Source organism: Prunus avium, chromosome 6 (assembly GCF_965620075.1).
Source record: "Prunus avium chromosome 6, drPruAviu1.hap1.1, whole genome shotgun sequence".
In the NCBI taxonomy this organism is placed as follows: Eukaryota; Viridiplantae; Streptophyta; class Magnoliopsida; order Rosales; family Rosaceae; genus Prunus; species Prunus avium.
The window spans coordinates 35,056,330-35,083,554 of NC_142289.1; the positions used below are offsets into that span (position 1 = coordinate 35,056,330).

General features: G+C 38.4%; 5 protein-coding genes across 5 annotated transcripts; 3 read left to right on the forward strand and 2 right to left on the reverse strand.

Moving 5' to 3' along the window:
* Positions 1-29: 29 nt before the first annotated feature.
* VLN1 (villin-like 1) lies at positions 30-8,402 on the forward strand. Its single transcript, XM_021960600.2, has 23 exons — positions 30-269; positions 487-598; positions 860-959; positions 1,218-1,286; positions 1,693-1,929; positions 2,213-2,390; positions 2,465-2,597; positions 2,727-2,892; positions 3,172-3,322; positions 3,432-3,520; positions 3,611-3,766; positions 4,075-4,143; positions 4,366-4,434; positions 4,544-4,681; positions 4,914-5,042; positions 5,284-5,431; positions 5,583-5,593; positions 6,446-6,586; positions 6,880-7,005; positions 7,240-7,302; positions 7,394-7,607; positions 7,692-7,873; positions 8,127-8,402. Exons 2-23 carry the CDS (start codon positions 543-545, stop codon positions 8,238-8,240), a joined length of 2,739 nt encoding a protein of 912 aa, XP_021816292.2. The 5' UTR covers positions 30-269; positions 487-542; the 3' UTR covers positions 8,241-8,402.
* A 256-nt stretch (positions 8,403-8,658) lies between these two features.
* On the forward strand, positions 8,659-11,787 carry NPC1 (non-specific phospholipase C1). Its single transcript, XM_021960602.2, has 3 exons — positions 8,659-9,995; positions 10,955-11,131; positions 11,287-11,787. The coding sequence occupies exons 1-3, from the start codon at positions 8,891-8,893 to the stop codon at positions 11,610-11,612; spliced, it is 1,608 nt and encodes a 535-aa protein (XP_021816294.2). The 5' UTR covers positions 8,659-8,890; the 3' UTR covers positions 11,613-11,787.
* A 366-nt stretch (positions 11,788-12,153) lies between these two features.
* LOC110758688 (ammonium transporter 1 member 3) lies at positions 12,154-13,823 on the forward strand. The gene has a single exon (XM_021960603.2). It carries the CDS (start codon positions 12,390-12,392, stop codon positions 13,782-13,784), a length of 1,395 nt encoding a protein of 464 aa, XP_021816295.2. The 5' UTR covers positions 12,154-12,389; the 3' UTR covers positions 13,785-13,823.
* Positions 13,824-13,871: 48 nt separating this feature from the next.
* LOC110758689 (E3 ubiquitin-protein ligase AIRP2) lies at positions 13,872-16,769 on the reverse strand. The gene is made up of 5 exons (XM_021960604.2): positions 16,498-16,769; positions 15,699-15,849; positions 15,145-15,211; positions 14,722-14,956; positions 13,872-14,245 (listed from the first exon to the last, which is right to left on the reverse strand). Exons 1-5 carry the CDS (start codon positions 16,560-16,562, stop codon positions 14,035-14,037), a joined length of 729 nt encoding a protein of 242 aa, XP_021816296.2. The 5' UTR covers positions 16,563-16,769; the 3' UTR covers positions 13,872-14,034.
* Positions 16,770-22,988: 6,219 nt separating this feature from the next.
* Positions 22,989-24,962, reverse strand: CPT4 (Undecaprenyl pyrophosphate synthetase family protein). Its single transcript, XM_021960552.2, has 3 exons — positions 24,310-24,962; positions 24,125-24,192; positions 22,989-23,568 (listed from the first exon to the last, which is right to left on the reverse strand). Exons 1-3 carry the CDS (start codon positions 24,751-24,753, stop codon positions 23,121-23,123), a joined length of 960 nt encoding a protein of 319 aa, XP_021816244.2. The 5' UTR covers positions 24,754-24,962; the 3' UTR covers positions 22,989-23,120.
* Positions 24,963-27,225: the final 2,263 nt, after the last annotated feature.

The window sequence follows — 27,225 nt, forward strand, 5'->3', positions numbered from 1 at the left end:
AAAGCCAAACATTGTCTCACTTTTTCTTCTTGCTTCACTTGTTGTATGAACAATACCTCCACCACACCGAACTCCTTTTCTACACTTAATTTATATTCCAAGTTTTCAACTTCATTATTAAATCATCATTCTTTTAAAGGGTCAAAAGCATTAGGAGGAATATACTCCTACTGTCTTCTTCTGTTCCTTCACTGCAAATAAGATCCAACAGACACAACCCATTTCACTCAATCCTCCAAAAAACAAAATTGTGCAGTAATATTAACCAGGTAAGTAAGAATTTCTCACTCAATCTTGGTTTTTTCTGTTTTTTTCCCTTAATTTGGTAATCTTGTGTTTGTGACTTTGTATGAATGCAATATATCAAGAGTCAATACTGATTTTCTATCTGGGATGAGCCCATCTGTTATGATGTTTTGGTTTACACATTGTGCCTCATGTATTGCCTGTTTTAGAATTACTGAAAATTCAGTGGTTGGACTGCAGAAATGACCGTGCATTTTTAGTGGTTGTTTGGTGGAGTGTCAAGGGCATGAAAGGCAATGTCTATTTATGCTAAAGACACAGATCCAGCTTTCCAGGCTGCAGGAGCAAAGCTGTATCCTTCCTTATAAATGATTTTATTTCATTCTTACCTCGTAATCAAGATCTTGTCTTATGGGAAATTTGTTGGTTTAGCACTATTTCCCAAAAGCGTAAGCTGCCAGGAACATAAATACAGTCATCATAGAAAATTATGTTGTTGTCAGTATCCAATTAAGTAAAATTGTTAATAGCTAGCAATAACTAATGGAAACATACAATCATCATACATCTTGTGTTCAAATTCATTGCTTTATCCTTACCCTGCTTATGCTAGTGGTTTGGAAATTTGGTGTGTTGAGAATCTAAAATTGGTTTCTGTTCCAAAATCTTCACATGGGAGGTTCTATTCTGGAAGTGCGTATGTAATTTTAAATGTAAGTTGTTGGCACATTGTGTTCATTTCATTGGCATTTAGTTTTCTTTTAACGATGCACAAATTCAACTGAACTTTTCCGGACAATTAGTCTAAGCATTTCTTCACAATACTATATCATCACAATTGAAGTTGATCCAGAACAATGTAATCTTCTTAGAAAGTTGCAACTGTAGTGGTGGATCATCTGTGCTATCTAGTAGAGCTACCTATCTGGGTATGCAATGAGTTTAACTATTTCACTTGTTTATCATGACAGACAGTTCTACCAAAAAGTGGCCTTCCTCAGCATGACATACACTATTGGCTCGGACATGATACAACCAAGGTTTTCACTTATTACACATGAATTCTAGCTATACAAATACACAAATTTAATGGTTTTATGGAACTGAAGATTTTTAGGTGAGATGTCGTGCAAGATTCTAGATAATTATAATTTGTGCTTGATAATAGAAGAATTTTATATAATTTCAATTAATTCTACCTTTAGCCAAAAGGAAATGGAGGGGGGGAGGGGGAGAAGGAATTGCTTATGGAAATCTTTGTGTATAATGCTGTTATATAATGACATTTTTACCTGGGAAATTGATGACAGGAAACTATCAAGTTTTGTTTGAGAAAATGTTCATGTTCATCTTTGTTTTTCTATTCCAAGTAATCGTTGTACAAAGAATTTGAAAGATAAGTTACCCAAATTATTTCGGTGTTTAAAACTAATACCAAATTGGCAGGTGGACTCAACGTTGGCATCAGATAAAGCACTAGAACTAGATGCAGCCCTAGGGTCCTGCACTGTGCAATATAGGGAACTTCAAGGCCAAGAAACAGGGAAGTTCTTATCATACTTCAAACCCTGTATTATTCCCATTGAAGGAGTATATACATCACAGAAAGAGCACTTAAATGGTGAAACATATAAAGTCAGCTTGTTAGCTTGCAAAGGGGACCATGTTGTTCATGTTAAAGAAGTAAGCTTTCTTTGCAATTTAATGCATTGCTGCTATAATAATTAAGGTGCTGTTGGAATGGTTTCAATTCATTATGATTTTCATGCATTATATATCTCAAGAATGTGTGCCATTGAGTTACTTCACATAATCAAATCCTATGCTCAGGAAAGCCTAAAATCTTGAGTTTCCACTACTGATACTATATTTTCACTCTTTCTTGATAAGTATCAGCTACTAGTTCTATACTATACTACTGGCTAACTGTTTACTTTGTCCCCTCTGCACTCTGCATGTTTACCAGGTTCTGTTTTCTCGGTCATCATTGAACCACAGTGATGTATTCATACTTGATACTGCATCCAAAATTTTCCTCTTTAGTGGGTGCAACTCTAGCATACAAGAAAGAGCTAAGGCTTTGGAGGTTGTGCAGTACATCAAAGAGAATAAACATCGTGCAAACTGCGAGGTGGCAACTGTAGGTTGGCAATCTTCTGACCTCTCTTTCTTTCCTTCATAGAAACCATGGCAATTGTTAATTGTTAAAGTGCTGCAGAGGATGGAAAATTTGTTGGTGATCCTGAAGTGGGTGAATTCTGGAGCTTATTTGGTGGTTATGCTCCCATTCCCCAGGATCCACCTTCCTCTGTCCAGAAACAACCTGACACAACCTTTGTGAAACTATCATGGTGGGTATGAATTAGTTTCAAAACATTTATGCTCTTGGCTATTTTTCTTTTCTTCTGAGACTTCAATGCTCTTGATTTTCCCTCTTTTCTTTTCTTGAAGTGTTCTTTGATGATATTCTTCATTCGTAGGATATCAACTCAGGGTAAACTGCATGCATGTCAAACTGACTCATTAAGTAAAGAAATGCTTGAGACAGACAAGTGCTATATGGTAGACTGTGATTCTGAGATTTTTGTTTGGATGGGAAAACATACCTCGGTTACAGAAAGGAAAACGTCAATGTCAGCTGCAGAAGTAAGAATTTTTCCTCCCTCTATTCTTTTTCTCTCCCCTCTTTCATACTCTTTGAAAAGGAGCAAACCCCTGGAAGGCGGGCAGTTGAAGTTTTCAGGTGTGAACAGTAAGGGAATGTTCTAGTATAGGGAACAGTGCTATCATTTCTTGGGAATAAATCAAAGCTCAAGAAGTATACAAGAATTAATTACATGAAGAAAGTAAAATGTTGTAACTGAAGATCATGATTGAGCTATAGGCATTGTTTTCTAAGTAATGATTTCGCCTGCTCTTTTGCAGGATTTCCTCAGAAACCAAGGCAGGTCAGCTGGGACCCATTCAACTTTTATAACTGAAGGATTAGAACCTGCTAAGTTTAGGTCATACTTCGATAATTGGCCTCAAACGGTGGAAACCAAGCTGTATGAAGAAGGTCGAGGAAAAGTAGCAGGTTTAATGCCTTTACCTAATACCAAACTTGGTAGCAGTATAAGTACTAGTGTTGTAGCTAAAGTAGGATTTTTGACATTATAGTTCTTATAGTATTTACTTTCTGCCAGCAATGTTCAAGCAACAGGGTTACGAGGTGAAGGAGCTTCCTGATGAAGAAGATATCCAGCCATTTATAGACTGCAGAGGCACACTGAAAGTAGCTTCTTACTGGAAGCAGTTATACTCTTTTAAAGTTTGTGTTTGATTCCTTTGCTCCTTTATGTTAATGCAATCTATAACATTTCAGGTTTGGCGTGTAGATTGTGAGAAATTGTCCCTTCTTCCAGCTTCAGAAGAGAGAAAAATTTTCAGTGGGGATTGCTATGTTGTGCAATATACATATCTTGGCAATGAAAGGAGTGAGAATCTATTTTATGCATGGCTTGGATGTGGGAGTGTAATGGTAAGTGGTAACCATGGCTTATTTCCCTGGAACTTGTGGCTGTTATGACTTATATTAACAGGTTGTAGTAACTTTAAGAGATCAATGATAGTTGACAACTTGACTAATTATAGGAGGGTAAAACAGTAAGAGAAAGAAAAAAAAACTTTGATAAGCTCTGGTTACTTGGAAAAACTGTTCTGATTAAATGATTTAGCACTCACTTATTTTTCCTAATGGCTCTCTCATTATGGATATGAAGCAACCATTCAGTATTTAGTAGCACTTGTTGAAGACCTGTTGTCATTATTTATATGTTCGGCGTGCAGGAAGATAGGAGGGATGCTATCTCTCATTTGAATGCCATAGTTGATTCAACCAGGGGGAACCCTGTTTTGGTAAGTTCTATGTTGCTTTCTTCTATGCATGATCTTTTGAAATACTTCTGGGATTTAGTAGTAGTTCTACTATTCTACATAATAGTGCCTTCTCAGTATACCCTAGTTTGTTTAGAACACATTTTCCATGTTATTTACATCTAGTTGACTGACTTCTTGGCTTAACTGCATCACTCAGGTGGATTATTTTTCTCTGACTTACCTCACATTTTTCAAGTTCAGGCCCAAGTTATGGAGAAGAAGGAACCATCTCAGTTTTTTTCAATTTTCCAGACATTAATTATTTTCAAGGTTCATACCTCTGTCCCTTTTTTCTCTAGTCAAATATTGTTTTTATTTAAAGTTAATCTGGTGTTAATCATGAGGCATCTTCTGGATATTTGCTATTCCTTTCTTATAGGGAGGAATGAGTACACGATACAAGAAGTTTATAGCAGACAAAGGTATTGGGGATGAAACTTATGATGAAAGCAAGACAGCTCTTTTTCGTGTTCAAGGGACAAGTCCCAATAATATGCAGGCCATCCAAGTTGATCCGGTAAGCTTGAGAGCCAGGATCTTTTAATATTGAAACCTTTAATCTATCTTGTCTGGGAGAATTCATCTTATGATGGAAACTTCTATATCTCTCATTTTCTTTTTCGCTAGGCTCTTTACAATGAAAAGAATATTGGGGGGTTCACACTATATTATTCAGCTAATGAAAGTGTGTCTCTTGGCTTCTGGTCCTCCAGTATCTGAAGTGCATGACTGTGTTGATACTGTTGCAGGTTTCGGGCTCATTGAACTCGTCTTATTGTTACATCCTGCAAACTGGTACATCTGCTTTCACTTGGATTGGGAATCTCTCCTCAACCAGAGACCATGACCTTCTTGACAGAATGCTGGAACTAATAATTGTAACTCAATCCTTAAACTTTTATAATATACCACAACCTCTTCCTTATTAGAATTGTAAATACATCATGTGCAGCAAAGCAATCTGAAAAGAAAATTTTAAGCAAAGTAATGCATTAAGTTTTTAGCAGTTGCTATATAAAATTTATAGCAACATATCATACTGGAGATTACTGTCTTTCTTTTCTCATACTTCACTCATAATTGTAAGAGACATATTTATTTTCTTTTGATGCCAATCAGCCAACATGGCAAGCAGTATCAGTAAGGGAAGGGAGTGAATCTGATATTTTCTGGAATGCACTTGGTGGAAAGGCAGACTATGCAACGGCAAAAGAGATAAAAGGATACATAGAAGACCCGCATTTGTTTATGTTGAGCACAACTGACGGTACACAAAATACCCACATTCTTCTAAATTGTTCTCTTAAAAGATAATGCACTTTTACCTTGTTCAGAATCATCCTGGCTTTGCATTGCTTAAAACTGAGCTAATTATGGGTTTTGCTTCTTTTTCATGATCATTGGAACTTCCCGTTCAGGTGATTTCAAGGTACACTCTCACATACATTTCTATAGGCATGCTTTCATTTCAACAGTTGGTCGACCTTTCAGCATATGGCATACATTTGGAACAAAATTCCACATACAATCTATCAGACTATGAGAGTTTCAGGTTTCATGATAAGGAAAGCTGAATGCAGTCATCAATTCATTTAATCCTTTCAAAAAGTATTAAATGAATTCCTTTTCATCCCACTTTATGCATTGAAGGCCCAATAACATGCTGTTCAATGTTGACTTTCATGCATTTTATTGTGATAACTAGATTAGTTTCAACCGAAATTTGTTGGAAGTTTTGAAAGCAAATGACGTTGAACTTGTCCCACATTGACAAAAGCCAAATTTTCCTTATGCTTTATAATCAAAACAGTTTTGTCATTTATCAAGTAGTATGTTTTGGATCTAAGAGGTGTGACCATGGTAAGGCCCATTGCCCAATCTTTGATTAATAATAATTATTTTATTAATCAAAGGATGGGCCTTGGACCTTACCAACCCCACCACTTAGATCCAAAACCAACTCAACTGTTTTGTTTATAATGCAGCTATCAACTATTTTTCTATAAATTAGTTTTGCTGGTTACTGGCACCATTTTTTGAATGCAATGTGCATACTTTTTTTTTTGCCTCGTTCCAAATGACTATCTGAACGGTGAAGCTCACTTGCTTTGCAAAACAAATAGTGTTATGTTCACCGTATACTTGTAGGAATTTCATTTCAAATTTGAGGTTTGCTATGTTTTCCATATTTAGTATTCAGTGTCAAATGTTAAAACTCTTGCTTAGGTTTCTTTGAACTTAAGAGATACTTCATTCACCTGAATCAATTTGAATATTTCAGGTGAAAGAGATATACAATTTTACACAGGACGATTTAACTACTGAAGACGTGTTAGTCCTTGACTGCCACACAGAGATTCATGTTTGGATTGGATGCCACTCAAATGTTAGGTCAAAGCAACAAGCCCTTACTCTTGGCCTGGTAAATTATCCACCATGAAAATTATATTATATTTTATATCAGAACTGTTTAGTTCATGGATAGATTGTTTCATAAGTTACTATACAATAACAGCCCCTAATTCAGGTAATCTGATTTTAATGCATATTAATTCATCATTCAAACTTTAAGTTTCATGGTCACAATTTTGTTGTTGCTTCTATTGAAAACACCAATGAAATCAAATGCTGGACGTATAAAATCTTAGTATCTTTTCATACTTGATGCTCTTCTTCTTTTTTTCCTGTAACTGTATTGGTTCTGGGCTCTCGCAGAAATTTCTTGAGACAGATGTACTTGTCGAAGGGCTATCTTTGGAGACTCCTATTTATGTCATTAGTGAAGGGCATGAACCACCATTTTTCACTCGTTTCTTTGAATGGGATTCCTCGAAGTCAAATGTAAGATCATTTTCCCAACTAAAATGGTGCATGTTGAGCTCCTGCTGAATTTGTTATGTATCTTTTGGCTAGTGCTTTCATTATGTATCGCAAAATATTCATGAAGTTCTTATGACCCAACTTATTATCTAACAATTTGAAGATGAAACTAGAAGAAATTATTAGCTAAGATTTCCTTGATTTCTATTAAACGATGTGGCCTGAGGTTATTGAACTAAGCTGCTGCCTTTGTAGATGCTTGGCAACTCTTTTGAAAGGAAGCTTGCTATTTTAAAGGGAAAACCACAACAATTAGAAGTAAGTGACTTCATGATGCTTAAATTTATGTAAGTTCTATTTGTCTTCGTTTAGAAGTAAGTGACTTCATGTCTCTCGTTGAATTACTTAGGCACCAAAACGAAATTCATGGAAAGCATACTCCAGGGAGACGACCCCAGATGGTTTGAGAAGCAAGTCCATGAGTTCCAATGGCCAGAGAAGTGTTTCTCCTGCATCTGGTGTTTCGGTTTCTAGTGTCACATCTTCAAACAATCACATCGTGTTCAGCTCAACGCCAATTAACAGGAAAATCTTTACAGGATCCTCTCCTAACGGTAGTCCTGGTAATGAAGGATCCTGAATTTCAGACTTTCTTTTCTTGTTGTGAATGCGTGCCTTATTATTGTGTCTTTAATTTCTTTTGGCAGATGTGTCATTGGCATCTGCAGGTTCTCCAGCAGCAGAGGCAAAATTACCTGCTACAGGTGGCACTCAAGCTGATGGAAATGAGCCTAGTGAGGCTGGCATAAACTTGTTAACATACCCATATGAACGATTAAAAGTGATTTCCAAAAATCCGGTAGCAGGCATCGACATAACCAAAAGAGAGGTACCCCTTTTTGCACTCATCTAGTGATAACCTGATCTATTCAGTTCAGTGTGTTGTATTCTTTCCTTTTTGCCTTTTGCCAATGCCATGACAGTCACCTTCATTTCTAGGACTGCTTTCTTTTATGTCGATTTTCTTTATCGTCTGCTAAATCTTTTCGGTTACCATGCAACTAAAAGTTCAAGTAATTAATGTATCTTCAGTCTAGCTACTAGTGAGCAATCACTGATGAGCTTCTTCTGGTGGGTTTTAGGCATATCTAGCTGATGAAGAGTTCCAAGCACAATTTGGAATGACCAAAAGAGACTTCTATAAGCTTGCTAAATGGAAACAGAACAAGCTCAAGATGGCACTTCACCTTTTCTAAGCTCAGATGCAATTTTCTTGATATGCTAGTGCTGCCAAGGGATTAACTTGGTTTCTAATCGACATCCCAACTTTTGATCATGTCATTATGTTGTTTATCTGATTGTATTGGCCAAAACAAGAAGGTTTGCTTGAAAAAGACTGGCAATTTTGTTTTCTTCCATTTCTGGATTTTTAGCCAATAGAATCAAGTGACTTCGTAATTCATTCGACGAGAATGAAAGGCACGTCACGTTTATATAAATAAATAAATAATTTAAAGATGCAAAGCGACCTTTTATAAATACATAAATTAAATATTTTTAATTTGATCGCCAATGACGATAATTTCAATAAAATCCAACTACTGAACCAAAAACATCCTTGGGCCTTGAAATGCCACGTCTGAGTTTGAGTACTTTTAACTCCGAAAAAATTAATATTCCAATTTCAGACTTCTCTTCTTCTTGAATGATCACTATCTGGTGGAGTCTCTTCTGATAAGGTGTTGAATTTTAGAAGAAACAACTCCATCTAAAAGAAAGGTTTTATTCTCAAAGCATATACCTTTATACCATTTCTCTCTACAAATACAACAGTTGACGCTCGAAAGGCTTTGCCTTTCGCTTTGCTCTGTGGGTCACCGGCGTTTCCCAGTTCTGGTAACCGGAGATGGCTTTCCGGCGAATACCCATCACATGGACTGTCTCCCTCTACCTCTTGTTAGTATCGACCCAATCCATTCATACTGCTACGGCACGCAAAACCCCTAAAATCCAAGGACCCATCAAAACGGTCGTCGTTTTGGTCATGGAAAACCGCTCCTTCGACCACATGCTCGGCTGGCTGAAGTCGACCCGACCCGAAATCGACGGCCTCACCGGAAACGAGTCGAACCCGCTCTCCGTCTCGGACCCCAACTCGCCCCGAGTCCCCGTCTCAAGCGACGCCTTCTTCATTGACTCGGACCCGGGCCACTCGATCCAGGCGATCAGGGAGCAGATATTCGGGTCCAACCGGAGCTTCGAGGACCCAGCCCCGATGAACGGGTTCGCTCAGCAGGCCGAGAGCATGGTCGAGGGCATGTCGAGCAAGGTGATGAGCGGGTTCAAGCCGGAGGTCTTGCCGGTCTACACCGAGTTAGCGAACGAGTTTGCCGTGTTCGACCGGTGGTTCGCGTCCGTACCCGCGTCGACTCAGCCGAACCGGTTCTACGTCCACTCGGCCACATCACACGGCGCCTCCAGCAACGTCCGCAAGGACCTCATCCACGGGTTCCCTCAGAAAACGATCTTCGACTCCCTGGACGAAAATGCCCTCGACTTCGGGATTTATTACCAGAACATCCCCGCCACCCTCTTCTTCAGAAGCCTGAGGAAGCTGAAGCACGTGACGAAATTTCACAGCTATGCTCTGAAATTCAAGCTCCACGCGAAGCGCGGGAAGCTCCCGAACTACGCGGTGATCGAGCAGAGGTACTTTGACGTCAAGGAGCTTCCCGCCAACGACGACCACCCGTCGCATGATGTGGCGCGAGGGCAGAGGTTCGTGAAGGAAGTGTACGAGACGCTGAGGGCGAGCCCACAGTGGAAAGAAATGGCCTTGTTGATTACATACGATGAGCACGGCGGGTTTTACGACCACGTGCCTACGCCGGTTTCGGGTGTGCCGAGCCCGGATGGGATTGTCGGGCCCGACCCGTTTTATTTCAGGTTTGACCGGTTGGGTGTGAGGGTGCCGACCATACTCGTCTCGCCCTGGGTCGAAAAGGGTACCGGTGAGTTTTCTCTGCTTCTTCTCGGTTGGTTTGTTTAATAAGTTTAGAATTATTTGGTTTTTGTTTTTGTTGAGGTTTGTGGTGGATAGATAATGCGGCTGATTAATGAGTGATATTTGAGGTAAATGGGTTTAATTTTGATATTTAATTGGATATGGACCCTTTTCTTAAATTGTTTTATATGCAATTCTTAATTGGGGAAAATAATCAAGTTTGAGTCTGTTAACTGGTTTTTCAGTTGGAATTTGGTAATGTATGTGGGATTGGTCTGTTTTCTGAAATATATACAAGGAATTTTTCAAGTCTTGGTCTTTGGGTTGTGTTTGCAATGAGTATTTTTTCATATGGCTATGCTTTGAGCTTTCTCTGTGGCTACGCCTACGCCCAATAGTTACTGTTTAAGGGAAGGGAGTTGGTTCTATTTCCCCTCTATAACAAAGGTTTGTAGACAAGGATCTTTGGTGTCTGCACAAGTTGTCCTTATTGTCCATGTGTTAGATGCAAGCCACCAAAGGCGGCAATTTTTCCGCGTTCACCATTCATCCAAGGAGAGAAAATTGGGTCATGAACATGATATATTGGAAAATGGTCTTTTATGCATTACAAATGAGTGAAAACCTCCAATGGGCTGGCCATGCTTAAAACTTTGTATCAATTCCAATGTTGGGGTTGAGTTCAGACAGCATAAATTTCCTGAAAGAAAGGGGCTTTATTACATCTAGACTAGAAGAATCTGCATTATGCATCTAACTCGAGGCCAATCAGAACCACAATTTTTTCAATCCCTTCCCTCCCCCTCCCTCCTTCGTTGTTATTTCTTGATGCATATAGGGTATAAAGTCTTAGCAAATAATCTCATGGAATAATTCTTCAGGCATGTACTTGTTATGCTTCTATGCCATGCCATTACAGGTTTAGGCCTTTTGTCCTATTGATTGACTTTTGGTATTTTGGTGCAGTTATCCATGAGCCAACAGGGCCGACACCAGATTCACATTTTGAGCATTCTTCTATTCCTGCGACTGTAAAGAAGCTTTTCAATTTAAAATCGAACTTCCTGACAAAGAGAGATGCATGGGCTGGTACTTTTGAGAATTACTTTTACCTCCGCAGTACTCCTCGTGACGACTGTCCAGGTATGCATCGATCCCTCTGATTTTTTCTTTTCTTTCTGATGTGTAATGCCCTTGCATATTACAAAAAGAGCTGCACTTTCTCTCTGGAGTAGTTTTTTCCTTTTTTGTTTTCTTGCACAAATCAGTCAATGTTAATCCACATTCCTTTGTAACAGAAACTCTTCCAGAGGTGACTATGTCACTGAGGCCTGGGGGACCCCGAGAAGATGTGAGCCTCTCAGAATTTCAAGTTGAGTTGATCCAGCTTGCATCCCAGCTCAATGGTGATTATCTTCTCAACACTTACCCATATATCGGCGAAAGCATGAGAGTGGCTGAAGCCAACAGATATGCAGAGGATGCTGTTAAGAGGTTCCTGGAAGCTGGACGAGCTGCACTTAAAGCCGGAGCCAACGAGTCTGCAATCGTTACGATGAGACCTTCCCTCACTAGCCGAGTTAATATGCAAGGTCATGGCTCCTCCTACCTACAAACTCAATGATTATACTTCAAAAATAGCAGCTGTAAATAGGAGTTAAACTCCATATGTGTATATTATAAGTTATATTTAAGTAAATAACTGTATGAAAATGGCTTGGAGCCTTCCACAACTAATTGTTATCGGTATATTATTAGCTAGCCAAGAGATAATAGCAATTTATAGTTGGGTTAGTCCATCTGGTATTTGTGATAATTGATGTGTGGCACCAAAATTAAAGAAAATAGGCGAATTCGTATTTTCTCTTTTCAAAATTATAATGTCACACATAGAGAAGAATGGTTGGTACAGAATCCAACTAGGTTGAATCTTTTAGGGTCAGTAGTGAACTAAGCAGTTAGAATCTCCTCAAATTCAGGTGAGCATTGAAATATGTAGACTTCTATGTCAAATCTTGGAAGCCTTTGCATCATTCTAATCGATGTTGTTATCACCTGTTTTGGTTTAAAAGCCAAAAAGACTGTTTTAGGTTTAGCTATGGCAGTTGGCAACTTTAAGAGAAGCTCCTCCCACTTAGGAAAAAGTGCTACAAATAAACTTTAATTACATGTACAAGACTCGAGTCAAAATCAAACAACTGAGTGGGAACGGCCGAGTTGGTCCCCACTCTACCCATGCTTGAATATTTATATAGCGACCCACCAATGTGTATCTACCCTTCAAAACTTCAAGCCTCTCATTTAGAGTTGTACACGCAAAACTATCAAAACCCATATCATCCACCTCTCTCAATTCACCACCAACCATCTCCATCTCCATCTCCATCTCCCTCTCCCTCTCATGGCTGCCTCATGGGAGGAAAGTGTCGAATACTCCATCAACACCATTTACCTCCTCTTCTCCGCCTACCTCGTCTTCGTTATGCAGCTTGGCTTTGCCATGCTCTGCGCTGGCTCCGTTCGAGCCAAGAACGCCATGAACATAATGCTCACCAATGTTGTCGACGCCGTGGTAGGTAGTTTCTCTTTCTACCTCTTCGGCTTTGCTTTTGCATTTGGAGAAGGCGCCCGTTCCAACCCTTTTATTGGTACAAGTTTCTTTGCTCTCAAAGACATTCCCAGCTCCTCTTATGGCTATGACTACAGCTTCTTCCTTTTCCAATGGGCTTTTGCTATTGCGGTTGCTGGCATCACTAGTGGGTCCATAGCTGAGAGAACCCAATTCAGTGCATATCTGATCTTCTCTTGTTTTCTATCTGGGTTTGTGTACCCTGTGGTGGCTCATTGGGTTTGGTCTGAGAGTGGTTGGCTCAGCCCCAATTCAAGTAACTTGTTCTTGGGTTCTGGTGCCATTGACTTTGCTGGGAGCGGTGTGGTTCATTTGGTTGGTGGAGTTGCTGGGCTTTGGGGTTCTTTCATTGAAGGTCCGAGAGTGGGCCGGTTTGATGCGTTTGGGAAGCCCATACCCATTAGAGGCCATAATGCAACCCTTGTGGTGCTTGGGACTTTCTTGCTATGGTTCGGGTGGTTCGGGTTTAACCCGGGCTCATTTGATAAGATTCTTGTGGCCTATCCAGACACAACTGATCAAGGGAATTGGACCTCGGTGGGCCGAACAGCGGTTATCACCACATTAGCCGGTTCAACTGCCGGAATTGTAACCCTATTCAGTCGGCGCTTAATAGTGGGCCATTGGGATGCTCTAGATGTTTGCAATGGAGTGCTTGGTGGGTTTGTGGCAATTACATCAGGATGTGCTGTGGTCGAGCCTTGGGCTGCTGTCGTGTGTGGGTTCTTCGCAGCCTGGGTCTTAATTGGGCTCAACATCTTGGCCTTAAAGCTACAGTTTGATGACCCATTAGAAGCGACCCAACTGCACGGCGGGTGTGGTGCATGGGGATTGATATTTACTGGGCTGTTTGCAAAAGAGGAGTTTGTGATCCAAGCCTATAATTCGGGCACGGTGGGTACGGTACGGCCTTATGGTCTCTTGATGGGTGGCGGCTGGGGTCTGCTCGGAGCCCAAGTGACTGAGGTTTTGGTCATTGCGGGCTGGGTCAGCTTGACAATGGGCCCTCTTTTCTACGCCCTTCACAGTCTTGAGATTTTGAGGATCTCTATTGATGAAGAAGTTGCAGGCCTTGATGTTTCCAGTCATGGAGGCCATGCCTATGTTCATTCAGACGAAAATCATCCACGCTTTTATGCAGAATATGTGAGCTTGCAAGATAATTGATCTTGATCCACCAAATCATATATACTCTGCTTCTTGGTATTGCAAATTTGCAAGTATTGCTTTCAAGTTATCATTACATTTCAAAAGGAAAGAACGAAACATGTACTATTACGCAGAACCAGTATTTCAAGTTACTCTTAAGGCAATCAAAACTATGGCCAAAGTGCATTTACAATTTAAAAGATTACTACTTACACAGTACAATCAGGCATTTTATCTACAAGTAGTTCCCAAAAGCTGTACATGAGTCTCACCGAACATGAGAATCATAGGGTAGAAATACAGGGTCTGGAACAACAAGAGGCAATCTTTCAACGTACATAAAAAGTCTCTTGCGATCCTCTCTTAATATTGTGGATAAATCAATAACATCACATTTTTCAGTGTAGATCCAAAGGTCGCCTGAGTTGACTCTTTTGAGGCTATCACGACAAAAGGGGCACGACTTAGACCGCCCACGCCTGAAACAATCAGCAGAATAACATCAAGTTCCATTCCATATTCAAAATTGGCAAAAACCTTTTTTAACAAGAAAAGGGATAATACAAAAAAACAAGTCATGAAGCTTTTGAAATGCAAATGCCAGCTTTACTCAAAATATCATTCAATTAAGCAAGGTCTAAGTCATCGGCCATTTTAATCTTACAGCTGAGCCAAAAAGGGTAACCAAACAACTTAATGACAGAGAAGGTACAACGGTTTCTGAAAACAATGCTCTTTCCATATATGGGGATAAATGTGCACAGAGAAATGCAATCCATCCACACCTATAAAATTGTTATGACCAAAAGCTTCCGTAGAAAACATTAAGCAGAAATCTCTTGCACACAATAGAAAACATGATTTATACACAACAAAATATGTTGTGAAGAATAAGTTGAAAACTATAACGAAGACAAAAAAATAGGGGGGGGTGGTTGTGTTGGTTCAAGCTTACCAGTCCCGGTAACACTTCAAACACAATGTATGACTGCAGTTAGGTAACACAACTTTTTTGTTCACCTCCATGCAAATTCCGCACTCTTTTTCTCTTTCGATGTCAATTTCAGAGAGTTTTCCCTTGTCCAACTCCTCCTTTCTTTTGTATCTGACAGTGCAAACCTCTTTCTGCTTCCTATCCTCTAAATCTGTGATGCCTCTTTGAAGTTGCAGCAAAGAAGGAAATATCACACCTGTTCATGAAAAGAAAAACATGCGAACACAAATTACATCCATAAATATCAATGAAGGAAAAAAATATATCCCTTGCCTCCCATCCTTTCCCCCCTCACAGCCTCCCAAGAAGATCAGCTTTCAGTATTATGCATGTGCCTACAAATGTTACTACATTGGTAAAGTTCATCTTTACTTCATCACTCACCATAAAATTCTCTAATGCTGGCTTTCCTTTCATAAACTGACATGGTGGTCTTTCCATCAGGATACGTCTGCGCAAATCCACCACATTGCCACACCCAAATAAAAAGTCATAATAAACTCACTACGTTTTCTGAAGATGGAATCTAATATTAGGCACATATGATCTGAATGAATTAAAAATGGTGAAACTGGATAATGAAATTACAAAGCATGTCATACAAAAAAAGTACTACACAAAAAAAAAATTATGTGCTCTTTTGCTAACATATGTGTTTTTTTCTAATTAAAAATAGAGTTGGGAAGGGAGGGAGGATAGAGTGGAAAAAGGCGAGCAAGAGAGGAAGAAATAAACAGCATGTGCTAATCTAAAAACTAAAAACTATTTCAACTTTTTAAATTATCTTTCTCATCTATTATCTTTCGCTTGGGTTTCTCATCTCCTTCTCCTCTCTTGGCTCTATATCTCTAATTACAAAAACAAAAAACAAAAACAGAAACGAGCATTGACATAACCTATAGAACTCAATTTTTTTTTTTAAAGGAAAAGAAATATACCATATAAATAAGAATTCTGAGCAAACCAAGGGCCCCAGCAAGGTGATAGTCAGTCCACTGGACAAGAAAGAGAAAAAAGTTTGCCGCTGGACAGTAGGATAGTCTCATCTGGAGACGTGCTCCATCTTTCTCCCTTGGATAATCTAAAGCCCTAAACAAAACAATGGCCCAGCAAAGCATTTGATTAACAAGCATTCAACAATTATTATATCACCAAAGTGACATAATTGCACACAAAAAATAAAATCTACAGCATTTATACATGGTACAAATCAAGTTATTGCACATTTTGAGTTTTTAGTACAAATCTAATGGATTAGGGAAGACCCAATTGCCCAAAATATTGGGTGGCTACCATACACTGTCAAAGCAAATATAATAACCAAAACAAAAGTGTATGCTACTAGAGTTTAATTATGAGATGGGGCCTCTGCAAATTGCAATGGCTCTTCTTTTTTCTTTTTCTTTTTTTCTTTTAATGCCAATAACTGTGATTTTCATAGCACCAGCTCAAGCACAATTTTTATTTGTTGATCTTTCCAAATTCATTCAAGCACCCAAACAGGGGCATTGAACTGAAGCTACTGTAGAGGTTCCCTAATTTTAGTTTGGCTTCTTTCAATTTTTTTTTTTTCCTCTCTCTTCTTGGGTTGGTCCCAAAAACACTAGACGGTTCCAGAAAACAAAACTCATAAAGTTTTAGAGAGCATAAACAAAAAAGTTGAGAAATTTTTTATAAAAAATCCTAAATTTACACAGAGGAGTTGATAGCTGAACAAAGAAAAAGACGGAGACTTACACAGTATTGGCGTGCTGAATATCTGCTTCAAGCGCTTTAAGAGAGTCCTTGAACGATTTTCCCATGGCCGGGACTTTCCGGGAAAAACAATTCCCGTTCACCAAACAGAAAAACAGAGAAAAAACAGTTTTAAAAACCCAAAAGTCTCAACCTTTATCCAAAACCAGAGACGAGCTCAGACCGCCACTGCACTGTCCGCTCCAAATCCTTAAAACAAACGAAGGGGCCGATTTTTAAATTCTTTTCATCTATAATGGATTATGAATTTATGATTCTCTCTCCTGTGAAGACTTTGCCTTTGCCTATGCAGTGGCCAATAATCATAAGGCACGTGGTTTTATGGGGGAGACAAGAAAGTTTGAAGTGGTTTAGTGTCGTAACGTGGCAGGATTTAATTGGTGGTTTGAGAAACTTGCAGTGAAGACAGTGAAGGGAGCCAAAACCAGTAGGCGCAGCGGGTGGGGGGATTTGACAAAACTAGTAAAAAAAGGACGATTTGTCCAAGGCCAACCATGACGTGTAATTTATTAATTATGATTAGCTTGATGACTTTTACATGATTGATAAGTCTTAAGGGATAGAAATGTTAAAACTGATTAACAATTCGCAAAGAACCAACTAGTATAGTATAGTGATTTGGAGCAATTGCTCCTCTAAGAAATGTCCTAGTTAGAGTCATAATATATATAGCGTGTGTGAGGTTAGTATATTAACGTCCTTCTCAATAAGAATAGAAAAACTACTCAAAAATTTTAAATTAAAAAAAACTCATTTCCAATTCCGATATAAGTAATTATGATGTGTAGCTGGATTTTGGATAAGGGATATACATGTCACCTTGTCCTTCCTGTACTGGCCCACATTGAATAATTGAGAGATCACAACCATTATTTCATATCTTTGGTGGATAAACAAGAAGCCGTATAAAGTTTTATTGACTTTACCCCCCCAAAAAAAAAACCATTATAAAGACAGAAAGAAAAAAAAACAAGGAGGCTCTTTTAAAAAAATTTAAATTTATTTTAGAATTAAAAATAATAATGAATAGTTATGTTTCATAAAAATATGATTCATTATCTAATTTTTCTTTTAATTTTAATTTTTTTAAATATAAAAATGTGTGAATTTACCATATTATCCTTATTTAATTAATAATTTCAATTCTTAATATTTGCATTAACTAAGAGCATTTTCTGATATTTTGAATATTTGCATTGACACAAGTTTTGACACAATTTTTGGACCATTAGATTACTCTACTTTTAATGGTTGAGATTAAACCTAACATGACAAAATAATATTTTTTTTTACTTTAATTAATATTTATACATTGAGATTAAAATTCTGATATTAATTAAGAATTCAATCTCTCTCATCTCATTAATTATCTTTAATTCATTCATTCTCTCTCTTTCTTCTACAGATAACTGACGCCTCCTCTGCCTTTGCTTCTTCTTTCTCACTCTCCCATCCCCTTCTCATCCCCAAAGCCACCCTCACCACCACCACCACTCCAACTCCTATCCTACCTAAACCACAAATCACAAGGACTCTCTCTCCCCTTCCTCTCCGGCAACTCCATCGCACAACCTAGGGAAACTAATAGGAATAGTGTTGTATGAATAAAAGATGCCTTTCCTTGAGGGCATGATGTTGTATAAGTGATACTAGTTGCCTGTATATACTTGTAAGCCCTTGTATTTTTTTATTTGGATTTTAATAAAAACCACTCTCCAATACACAAGAAGATGAACGTTTGTTAAAAAAAAACTGTAATTATGATGTATTCATAAGCCTGGTTCCATTTACATTCTCAGTCCCATGATGTTTCCAGGTACCTATCCAAACGCAGCTGCTCCCTGTTTCCAGTACCTCATGACTTATAATCTAAACTACAGGGTCAGCAAAAGATGAGAGAAACCTGTAGTATCCCGGCATGAAAAAATGTCCAGACCAGTCAAGAAGCAGAGGAATTCCAAACTGAAACACAACAAATTAGACTCGATGGATAAATTATAGAAAAACGAAGAACAGGATTCTTAGCTCTTTTTTTGTTATTGTCAAGCATTTTATTTTTATAGCCACAACTTACAGACTAAAACTAAACCAGAGAAGGTAGATGCCCTTCAACATCACAACCAACCATCAAAAAATAAGGTTCATGTCACAACTCAGAAACCCAAAAAAGAACAAGTTGGCATCCTCTGACCTCCTTTGATTAAAAATACAAACACATTAATAATAAAACCCACCAAATATTACTCTCTCCACCGATTCTTCTGCAATCTCTCTCTCTCTCTTCCTATACTTTGTTTTTTCTGATCATTCTTTCTATCTCCATTTTGATCAGGTTCTGTGTGGGGGTTTTTTCCTTTTCGTCATTGTCCAACCATCAGCCGTTTCCTGGCCACCTCCAATGGAAAGCTGATTGTGCATAGCTTCATTCAACATATCTTCTAAATCATCTATGTAGAGAGAGAGAGAGAGAGAGAGAGAGGTGTGCGTGAGAAAGAAGATAGATTACCAAGAAAGAAAGAGAATGAATGAATTAAAGATAATTAATGAGATGAGAGAGAATGAATTCTTAATTAATATCAGAATTTTAATCTCAATGTATAAATATTAATTAAAGAGAAAAATATTATTTTGTCATGTTAAGTTTAATCTCAACCATTAAAAGTAGAGTAATCTAATGGCCCAAAAATTGTGTCAAAACTTGTGTCAAAAATATGGTGCCACGGATCCGCCCCCATATATATATATATATATATATATATATAGATAATTATACTACTCACTTTTGACAATATGAATTTCTGAAACATCAGTGGAGAACCCTTTTGTAGTTTGGTAGCATATCAAATTTTGAATGATATAAAATACCCCCTCAGTTCTTAAAAAAAATACCAAATTCAATTTAAAAAAATTAAAAATATCAGTTTTAGGATATTAATAATTAGAACATTAAAAAGGTGAAATTATTGAAAAAACAACCCAGCCACAAGCGGCGGGAGGAAAATGCTACTCAGTGGTGGGTGGCTGGCAAGAGAAGCAACATAGTTGAGAGATGGAGATGGGGCGTATGGCTGAGGCTAGTGGGTAAAACAAAATATTATTTTATTAATTTCTATTTTTAATTTTCCAATTTGTAAAAAAATTTAGATAAATTAAATGTAATATTAAAGTTAATCTTGGAAAACAAAAGCTATGCATCAATGACATTATTTTAGTATAAAGAAAGTGACACATGGCACGAGAAGAATAGAGACAATCCAAAAGAGAAAATTAGATAGAAGGTTGCTAACAGAAGAAAGAAAGAGAATTTCTGTCCCATGAGTCCGTTCCTCACTTGAAAAGTCTCCAATTGTGGGGAAAAAAAAAAAAAAACCTATCTTTATTGGTGAAGTCAAGATTTCGACAGCAACAATAAAATATGGCCCATCTCTTAAAAGTAGTTTTCCTTTGAACACGTGCGCAATTTAGTATTTGGGGCCACTTCTTGTGACATTCAACCTTCAACCACAAATCAGTCGTGGATTGAAGAATTGAGATAAGCCTGCAATTTGCCAGGACATTATCAAAACCAAATCAATTCTTTACCTGAAGATTGAAGACCATGAACTTTGGATATGCCTAAACCAAGGCAAAATGAATGTTTAATTAACCATCAATATACCTAACCCATGCCAGGCAAAAGGAATCAAATAGAAAGTCAACGACTAACTCTAAGAGCATGTCTAGCGTTAGCATCAAACCGGGCAGGAGGCCCCCCAGTCAAGTAGACCCGGCAATATTGCACACGACCCGTTAACACGACACGAATTCGCACGAAATTATCAGTATTTGGGTTGAGCTTATTGGGTCGGGTTGAAAACGGGTGAACCCGTTAGCCACCCGTTAAGCTAACGGGTCGTTTCGGGTCGAAAACGGGTTAACCCGTTACCACCTGTTAAGAAGGTTAATTTTGTAATTTTGCAAAATATTTTTCTTTTCTTTTCTTCTTCCCCTTTTCTTTCTTCTTTCCGTGTCTTTTTCTTCTTACCTTTTTGTCTTTTTCTTCTTTCCCCTTTTCCTTTTTCTTCTTCCTCTCGTTCTTCTCTTCTGCTCTGTTCTTCTCTTTTTCTCTTCTGCTATCTTTTTGTCAAGATTCTCTTCTGCTCTTCTTCTCTCCACTCAATAGACTCCGCCAATCCAGCCACCAGGGATGACTTCGCCAACCCAGCCACCAGGGATCAAGGAGGAGGTATCTAGGTCGGTCCACAGAGGGTGATTGATTCTAGAGTTGTTGGTTTTGGTTCTCTCAGTTAATTTTGAATTTTCTTTCTTCCTCAATTTATTTAGTTGTTAAGTTTTTAAGATATCTGTGAGAGAGAGATATATACTGTTTTGGGGTGAGAGGACTGAAATGAATAGGGAAAGAGGGAAGAAAAGTTAGGGTTGGGGTTTGGGGGAAAAAAGACAGAGAAGGCGTGTTGGTAGAGAAGCTGTGATAGTTTTTTTTTTTTTTTTTTTTCTTTCTGGTTTATTCTTAACGGGTTAACGGGTCGTGTCGGATATTCGCGAATTGTAACGGGTCGTGTTTGGGTCTAGTATTTGTCACCCGTTAACTTAACGGGTCGTGTTCGTGTCAACCCGTTAAGAAAACGGATTAACCCGTTAACGACCCGAAACCCGTTAAAACGACCCGTTTGCCAGCTCTACAGTCAAGCCCAGTACGCCTCCAGCGCGAGAGAAGAAGCCCGGGCAAGCCCTGAGTCCCACCAACCTGGGCAAGCCCACAAGCAAATCCTACCTGGGCTTCAGCCCGAAGGCGCTGATGTCAGTGTGATGTCATGCTGACGTCAATGAGCCAAAAAAAATTCAAAAAAAATTCAAGTTTTTTATAAAAAAATACCAAAAAATTATGGATGTTTTCCCAATAAATACATAACAATTTTATTCACTTTCCACACCAAATCTTCATACAAACTCTTCTCCTTCCAATATTTTTTACTTTCCACTCACATTTTTCTACTACTTTCCAATAAAGAAAGCATTAAATAATATGACTATTTATTAAAAATATTTGCACATCACAACAAAGATTAATTAAAAACAAACCTTCATTTATTGCAAACAACACACAAAATAAACCATAATTAAAATCTTATCCGAAAATTTAATTCGAAAATTTAATCTGAAATTTTAGGTGATAAATTTATAATAAATAGTGACACGTGGCAACCGAAAATATTATATAAAAAGCTTATCAAAATTAATGGTTTAAAGTATAAAAAAAATAGAAAATAAAGTACAATGAATAGTATTTGCCCTTGCCCTAGCCTTCCAAGGGTGGAGCCAACTAAGGCAAGGCTGCCACTATTCACGTGAATAGTGGCAGCCCTTGCCTTGCCTTAGCCTTCATGGGTGGACATGCTCTAATATATTATTAACATCCCACCCAATTTGGGGCTGCTATCGACCGCATTATTGTTCAAAGTTTAAACTTCAAATTCATTTTTCTCATTATTCTTTTCCATTTTCTAAATCTTCGTCTTCCCATTAGTCGGATAAGGTTGCCATATTTGAGTAAATGTTTTGGCCAAATCTAGCGGCCATCAGATTCAATCATATGACTACAAACCATCATCAACAGATAAAGGCATAATCAAGAGCCAAATACCTTGGAGCAGAACTAACCTTGTTCTTGTTCATGATCTGCATTCTGCCCTGAAAACATGGTTGTGCAAAACCTAGCTAAATGAATCAGCGCAAAGACTGCAGCAATAGAAAACCATGAAACACTCAAGTAGGATGAAGTTGAACCTAAATGACTGCATAGTGTGGGGCAACATAATCCCATGTACACCACACTCAGGACAGGAACCTCCACGGCATTATGCATGAGCTGCTCCTATTCAAAGGCGCTGCGCTGATTATGTATCCATGCTCCGGTCTGGATAATAGAGAACACAACATCCTTCAGAATAAACACTCATCAGGGGACCTGCACTATGCAACCGGTAAGCCCAACTGTTCAAATTAGAATGTATCTCTCTTGTGAACAAAGATAGACTAGCACCTGCTTTACAATCAATCAAACAGGAAGCACACAAGTTTTCTTTAATGTGAAGCAATAATTACTTTTAAAACCTAAGATTAAGTAAAATGGACAAGAAAGGAATAGCGAGTACAGAAAACTGTCACTAAGCTTTCTCTAACCATTGAATGAGATATATTGCTTCACATATGCTTATTGCCCCTGCAGTTAAATATGCCTTCATGCTATCTGCCATGTAAATGGACAAGCCAGGGTAAAATTAATAAAACCCTTATTGCAGAAGTGCCTGTAAATCTAAATTAATCAGATGAGAGTGAAGATATGCAGAAATAATGAAATTACAGAGCATGAACAATTGATTCTTCGACAAAGATGGCGATGATTTAGCAAGCATCTAGGCACACACGGACATGATATGTGTATGCATAAATATTTTACACAGGTCCGGATGTAAGGGACAGAAGAAGTTAGATGCATAAATACTATTCATTACATTTACAACCAGTACTTGATGCTGATATTTACATAACAGTACAAACTTTCAGCAAAAAATGTACGATTTAAATTCGTGACTTTTGATCACTTATAAATCTCTTCCACCATAACGCCTCTGCCGCTGCTGAAAGGAAATCAAGGCCTCAACAAACTCAGCTTTCCCAAAATCAGGCCAAAGAGCTGATACAAAGAAAAATTCCGTGTAGGCCAACTGCCACAACAAGAAGTTGCTAACTCTGAGTTCTCCACTGGTTCTTATTAGTAGATCAGGGTATGGAAACTCAGTACAGTTAGTTTCCAGTTCTTGTTCAATGAGGCTTTCATTGATACCGTCAACTTGAATAAGGCCATCTTTCACCTTCTGAGAAATACTTTTACATGCTTGCACAATATCGTACTTTCCACTGTAGCTCACTGCCACAACAATGTGGAGTCTAAAGTTGCCTTTCGTTCTATCCTCTGCATCACTTATCAGTTTCTGTAAAGAGTTAGGGAGCTTTGACACATCCCCAATGACCGATATTCGAATACCATCCCTGTCAAAACAAAAAGGTAATAATCAGATGTTTTGCAATAACATTGACATTGAGTCTGATGAGAGACAAAAAGAAAGACAAATTAATATTCACATCCCACAACAACCACTCATCAAAATCTGAAACAATTCTTTCCTAGCTGGCCAATTTTCAGAAAATATATCCATCAACTATTAACATCTACACCAAGAGAATATACAAATAGCGGCACCAGAACCAGTTCGAATGAGGAGTTTTAGGTTACAATTTACCATGTAGAAATGCACCACTGACCAAAGAAAATGTGCAAAAGAAGTCTTTAGAGCTAATACTTACAACTGGCTGCAATCCCCTAGGAAGTAAAAATGGTTTCGAAGCTCTGTAGGGAGCCAAGTCCTCCTCTGTGGTTGAATAAGTGACCAAAAATGGCACAAACTTTCCAATTCCACCACAATCTAACAAAACTTATGCAGCGTGCTCTTCCACATTAGAGAAAAAAATTCCCTTTACAACATACAAGAGCAGAAATATAAAGAATTTAAACAAGCAACAATTAATTTGAACATAAATGTGCTACCTTGCAAAACTGTCGATTTCTGAGCTTGTCATCTTCTCGAACAAATTCATCAAAAAATCAACCTCCACCTACACTATAACCAAACCAAATCATTACATAGTTCCACAAAAAAAAAAATTAAAATCACTTTTTCAGCTTTTTCGAACTATAGAAAGCACTCTTTTTTTTGCTTTTGGACGACTGACCTGGGGCCGAACCCAATTATCATACGAAAACGCAAAAACAGTAAGAACCCTAATCCCCCATTTCCAGCACAGCTCAACGAGCTCTCTCAACGACCGAGCACCAGCCTCGTGACCCGACCCAGCCGGCAACCCTCTCCTCCTCTCCCACCTCACGTTACCGTCCATTATCACCGCCACGTGCCTCGGCATCAGCTCTCGCCGGAGACCTGCCGGCAAAGGCTCGCCGTCTGGCGGGAAGTCTCCGCGAGGGGCAAATCGGTTTTTTGATAACACTCTGTCCTCTTCCTTGAGAACCACGCCAGCTGTGGTTGCGCGAGGAAGAGAGAGTGAGCTTGAGAGGCGTGGAAGTGATTGGACTGTGGGTGTTTGGAAGCGCGAGGGTCTGGGTTTGAAGGGAGTGATCAGAGCGTTATCGAATGAAATAGGGAAGCGTAGGGAAAGCATTATCCGTGTTAGGGATTTGATTTAAACTGTGAAGTTCTTGTTCTGCTTCTGCTGCTTCGGCTATGTTGGTCGGCGCCTCAGTGGCTTTGACCGTTCAGGCCTTAGAGACACTCGTACACATATTTTCAGAAGCCACAATTGGAGCCAATATTATGCGACCACAACAAAGACAATGCAGGCGCGTTTTAAGTATCGAAAATATTTGGTGTGACACAAACCTGGAGGTGGATCAATCCAGCCGAACCAATCTAAGATCACTTCCACCCATTTGCCATGGCAAAGGGCAAGAGCAAGACAAAGGCTGTTACTATTTATGTGAATAGTTGCAGCCCTTGCAAAAGGCTTGTGGTGTTTTCATCCATTGTCATGGCAACTTAAGGGTAACCATTATTCACATGAGATATGATGAGATGAATTTGTATAGAGTTTTGGTGTGGGAAGTGAAGAATATAACTAAGTATTTATTTAAAAAAATTCTGAAATTTTTAGTATTTTGTTTTGATTTTTTTCATTGCTGACGTCAGCAAACCCAAGCTGTTCTTGCCTTTGGGCTGGCCTGGTTTGGTGGAACCCATGTGCTACTAGGGTTGTAGATGCCCGGGAACTACAAATTGGGGCTTGGGCCCTCTGTTGCCTGGGCTGGGGGGCACCGCTGGAAGTGCCCTAACTGACTGATTTGAGCTGTCGGTTTGATTCAGTATTAAAGGGTTAGGGCCCGTTTGGTATCCTACTTAAAAATTGAAACTCAAAAACAATGATTCTTTCTAAAAATATAGTTTTCAAATACTCATTTTTAAGATCTAAAAACTTGTTTGGTATCCAACTTTAAAACTATTTTTAAATCTTAAAATTTTGAATTAATAAAAATTAAAAAACAAAAATCATGGGCGAGAGAATATCGGTAGTGCCATCATCACTAGTCTCGCGCGTCATTGCTCTCCTTCTCGTGCTCTCTCTTAACGTACTTCTAATCGTTCGATAAGGCCACCTTGAAATCAAATGCTTCGTTTCGCTCTGCAAATCCTAGCCTAATGAACATGCGTTTTTCGGTGCCGTCCTTGATCTTGAGCACGAAGTATCGTGAGAGTCAAGCACAGTCTCACGCTAGCTCGGGTGGACGAAGCAGGCAGCAAAAAGCTTGCTGGAGTTCAGATCCTCCAATCGAATCTCGCACCGATACCCGAAAATCAACCCGACCAGATCTTATAAAACCAGTGTTGAGAGAGAGAGAGAGAGAGAGAGAGGCACACTAGTGTTGGAGAAAAAAAAAACTAAAAAAACAGATATTTTGTAATCTTAAAAATTGGGTTGTTTTTTAGTTTGAGTTTTCAAAAATAGGCCTATCAAACAAATTTTTTTTAAAAACTCAAATTATGTTTTTGAGTTTATAAAGATGGATTCAAGCCCAATACCAAACGCCCCCTTAATTTCAATTTAGTACCTTGAATTTTCAATATGTTTGTCCTTACACTCACAATTTTAACAATTATGTACTTTAATATTATTAATTTTTTGAAATTTGATTACGCCATTAATTTGACCGCCAAAATTTTTGTTAATTGGCTACATGAGTCGCGATAGGCCTGGTTCCACCTATTCGCTTCTTTTGATGCCATTTCAAGGGTATTTTCAGATAATTGATGTCTTCCCGCCCAAACCCATCCAACACAAAAAAAATCCCACCAAACCCATTTGACATAAATTGCATGAAAATACCATTCAATTGACATTGAAAGAAGCGAATAAGAGGGACATAAGCCTGTCACGTAGGCGATTAACCAAACTGTTACTAGTGAAGTTAACATTGGAACCAAATTACAAAACATTAATAAGATTATGATACATAATTGTTAAAATTGAGAGTGTATGGGCAAACATGCCTTAAGATTGAATGTCTGAGGAACTAAATTGAAATTAACCCCATTTAAATTACAAACAAAGTTAAACAATTAAAAATCGAATCATATCGGAATGATTGGGTTTGGTTGTAGTTTTAAATTTTGTAAATCGGCCTAACTCGAATTTGATTGGGCATTCATTTATGCTAAAGTTCAACTTTAAAACATGTGGTTTTGAACACAAGCAATAATCTAAACTATAAGGCCTCGTTTGGTTCGTAGAAAAGATTTGATGGGAAATAATTTTTCATGTCTTTCCCAAGGGATGGGAAATGGAAGATTCATTTCCCATGTTTGATAATCGTGGGAAAGTATCCAGAAAATACCACTTTATTTCCTTTCTCATGTTTGGTTTGTGTAGGAGGAATGTAAATTCCAATTATACCCATATGAAATCAAATTTAAAAAAGGCTTTTTATCACAAATGGTCCTTTACGTTTATGAAATTATCACGAATGGTCCTTGAGGTTTTTTTGTGACACTAATAGTCCTTAACGTTTGGGCTTTTTATCACAAATGATCCCTGCCGTTATAAACTCTGTTAAGTGTGATGTGGAAGATAAGTGGAGCCCAC

Bases quoted from the DNA above. Each gene is read 5' to 3' on its own strand.
- VLN1 (XM_021960600.2), top strand. From the start codon at position 543: ATGTCTATTTATGCTAAAGACACAGATCCAGCTTTCCAGGCTGCAGGA. The intron at 4,682-4,913 runs GTAAGCTTGAGA...ATACTGTTGCAG, and splicing joins AGGCCATCCAAGTTGATCCG to GTTTCGGGCTCATTGAACTC. The intron at 7,006-7,239 runs GTAAGATCATTT...CTGCCTTTGTAG, and splicing joins GGGATTCCTCGAAGTCAAAT to ATGCTTGGCAACTCTTTTGA.
- NPC1 (XM_021960602.2), top strand. From the start codon at position 8,891: ATGGCTTTCCGGCGAATACCCATCACATGGACTGTCTCCCTCTACCTC. The intron at 9,996-10,954 runs GTGAGTTTTCTC...ATTTTGGTGCAG, and splicing joins CTGGGTCGAAAAGGGTACCG to TTATCCATGAGCCAACAGGG. The intron at 11,132-11,286 runs GTATGCATCGAT...CCTTTGTAACAG, and splicing joins TCCTCGTGACGACTGTCCAG to AAACTCTTCCAGAGGTGACT.
- LOC110758688 (XM_021960603.2), top strand. From the start codon at position 12,390: ATGGCTGCCTCATGGGAGGAAAGTGTCGAATACTCCATCAACACCATT.
- LOC110758689 (XM_021960604.2), bottom strand. From the start codon at position 16,562: ATGGGAAAATCGTTCAAGGACTCTCTTAAAGCGCTTGAAGCAGATATT. The intron at 15,850-16,497 runs GTAAGTCTCCGT...TGTTTTGTTTAG, and splicing joins ATTCAGCACGCCAATACTGT to GGCTTTAGATTATCCAAGGG. The intron at 14,957-15,144 runs GTGAGTGATGAA...TTTCATGAACAG, and splicing joins CAGCATTAGAGAATTTTATG to GTGTGATATTTCCTTCTTTG.
- CPT4 (XM_021960552.2), bottom strand. From the start codon at position 24,753: ATGCTTTCCCTACGCTTCCCTATTTCATTCGATAACGCTCTGATCACT. The intron at 24,193-24,309 runs GTCAGTCGTCCA...GTTATAGTGTAG, and splicing joins ATAATTGGGTTCGGCCCCAG to GTGGAGGTTGATTTTTTGAT. The intron at 23,569-24,124 runs GTAGCACATTTA...TTGTTTTGACAG, and splicing joins GAAATCGACAGTTTTGCAAG to GGATGGTATTCGAATATCGG.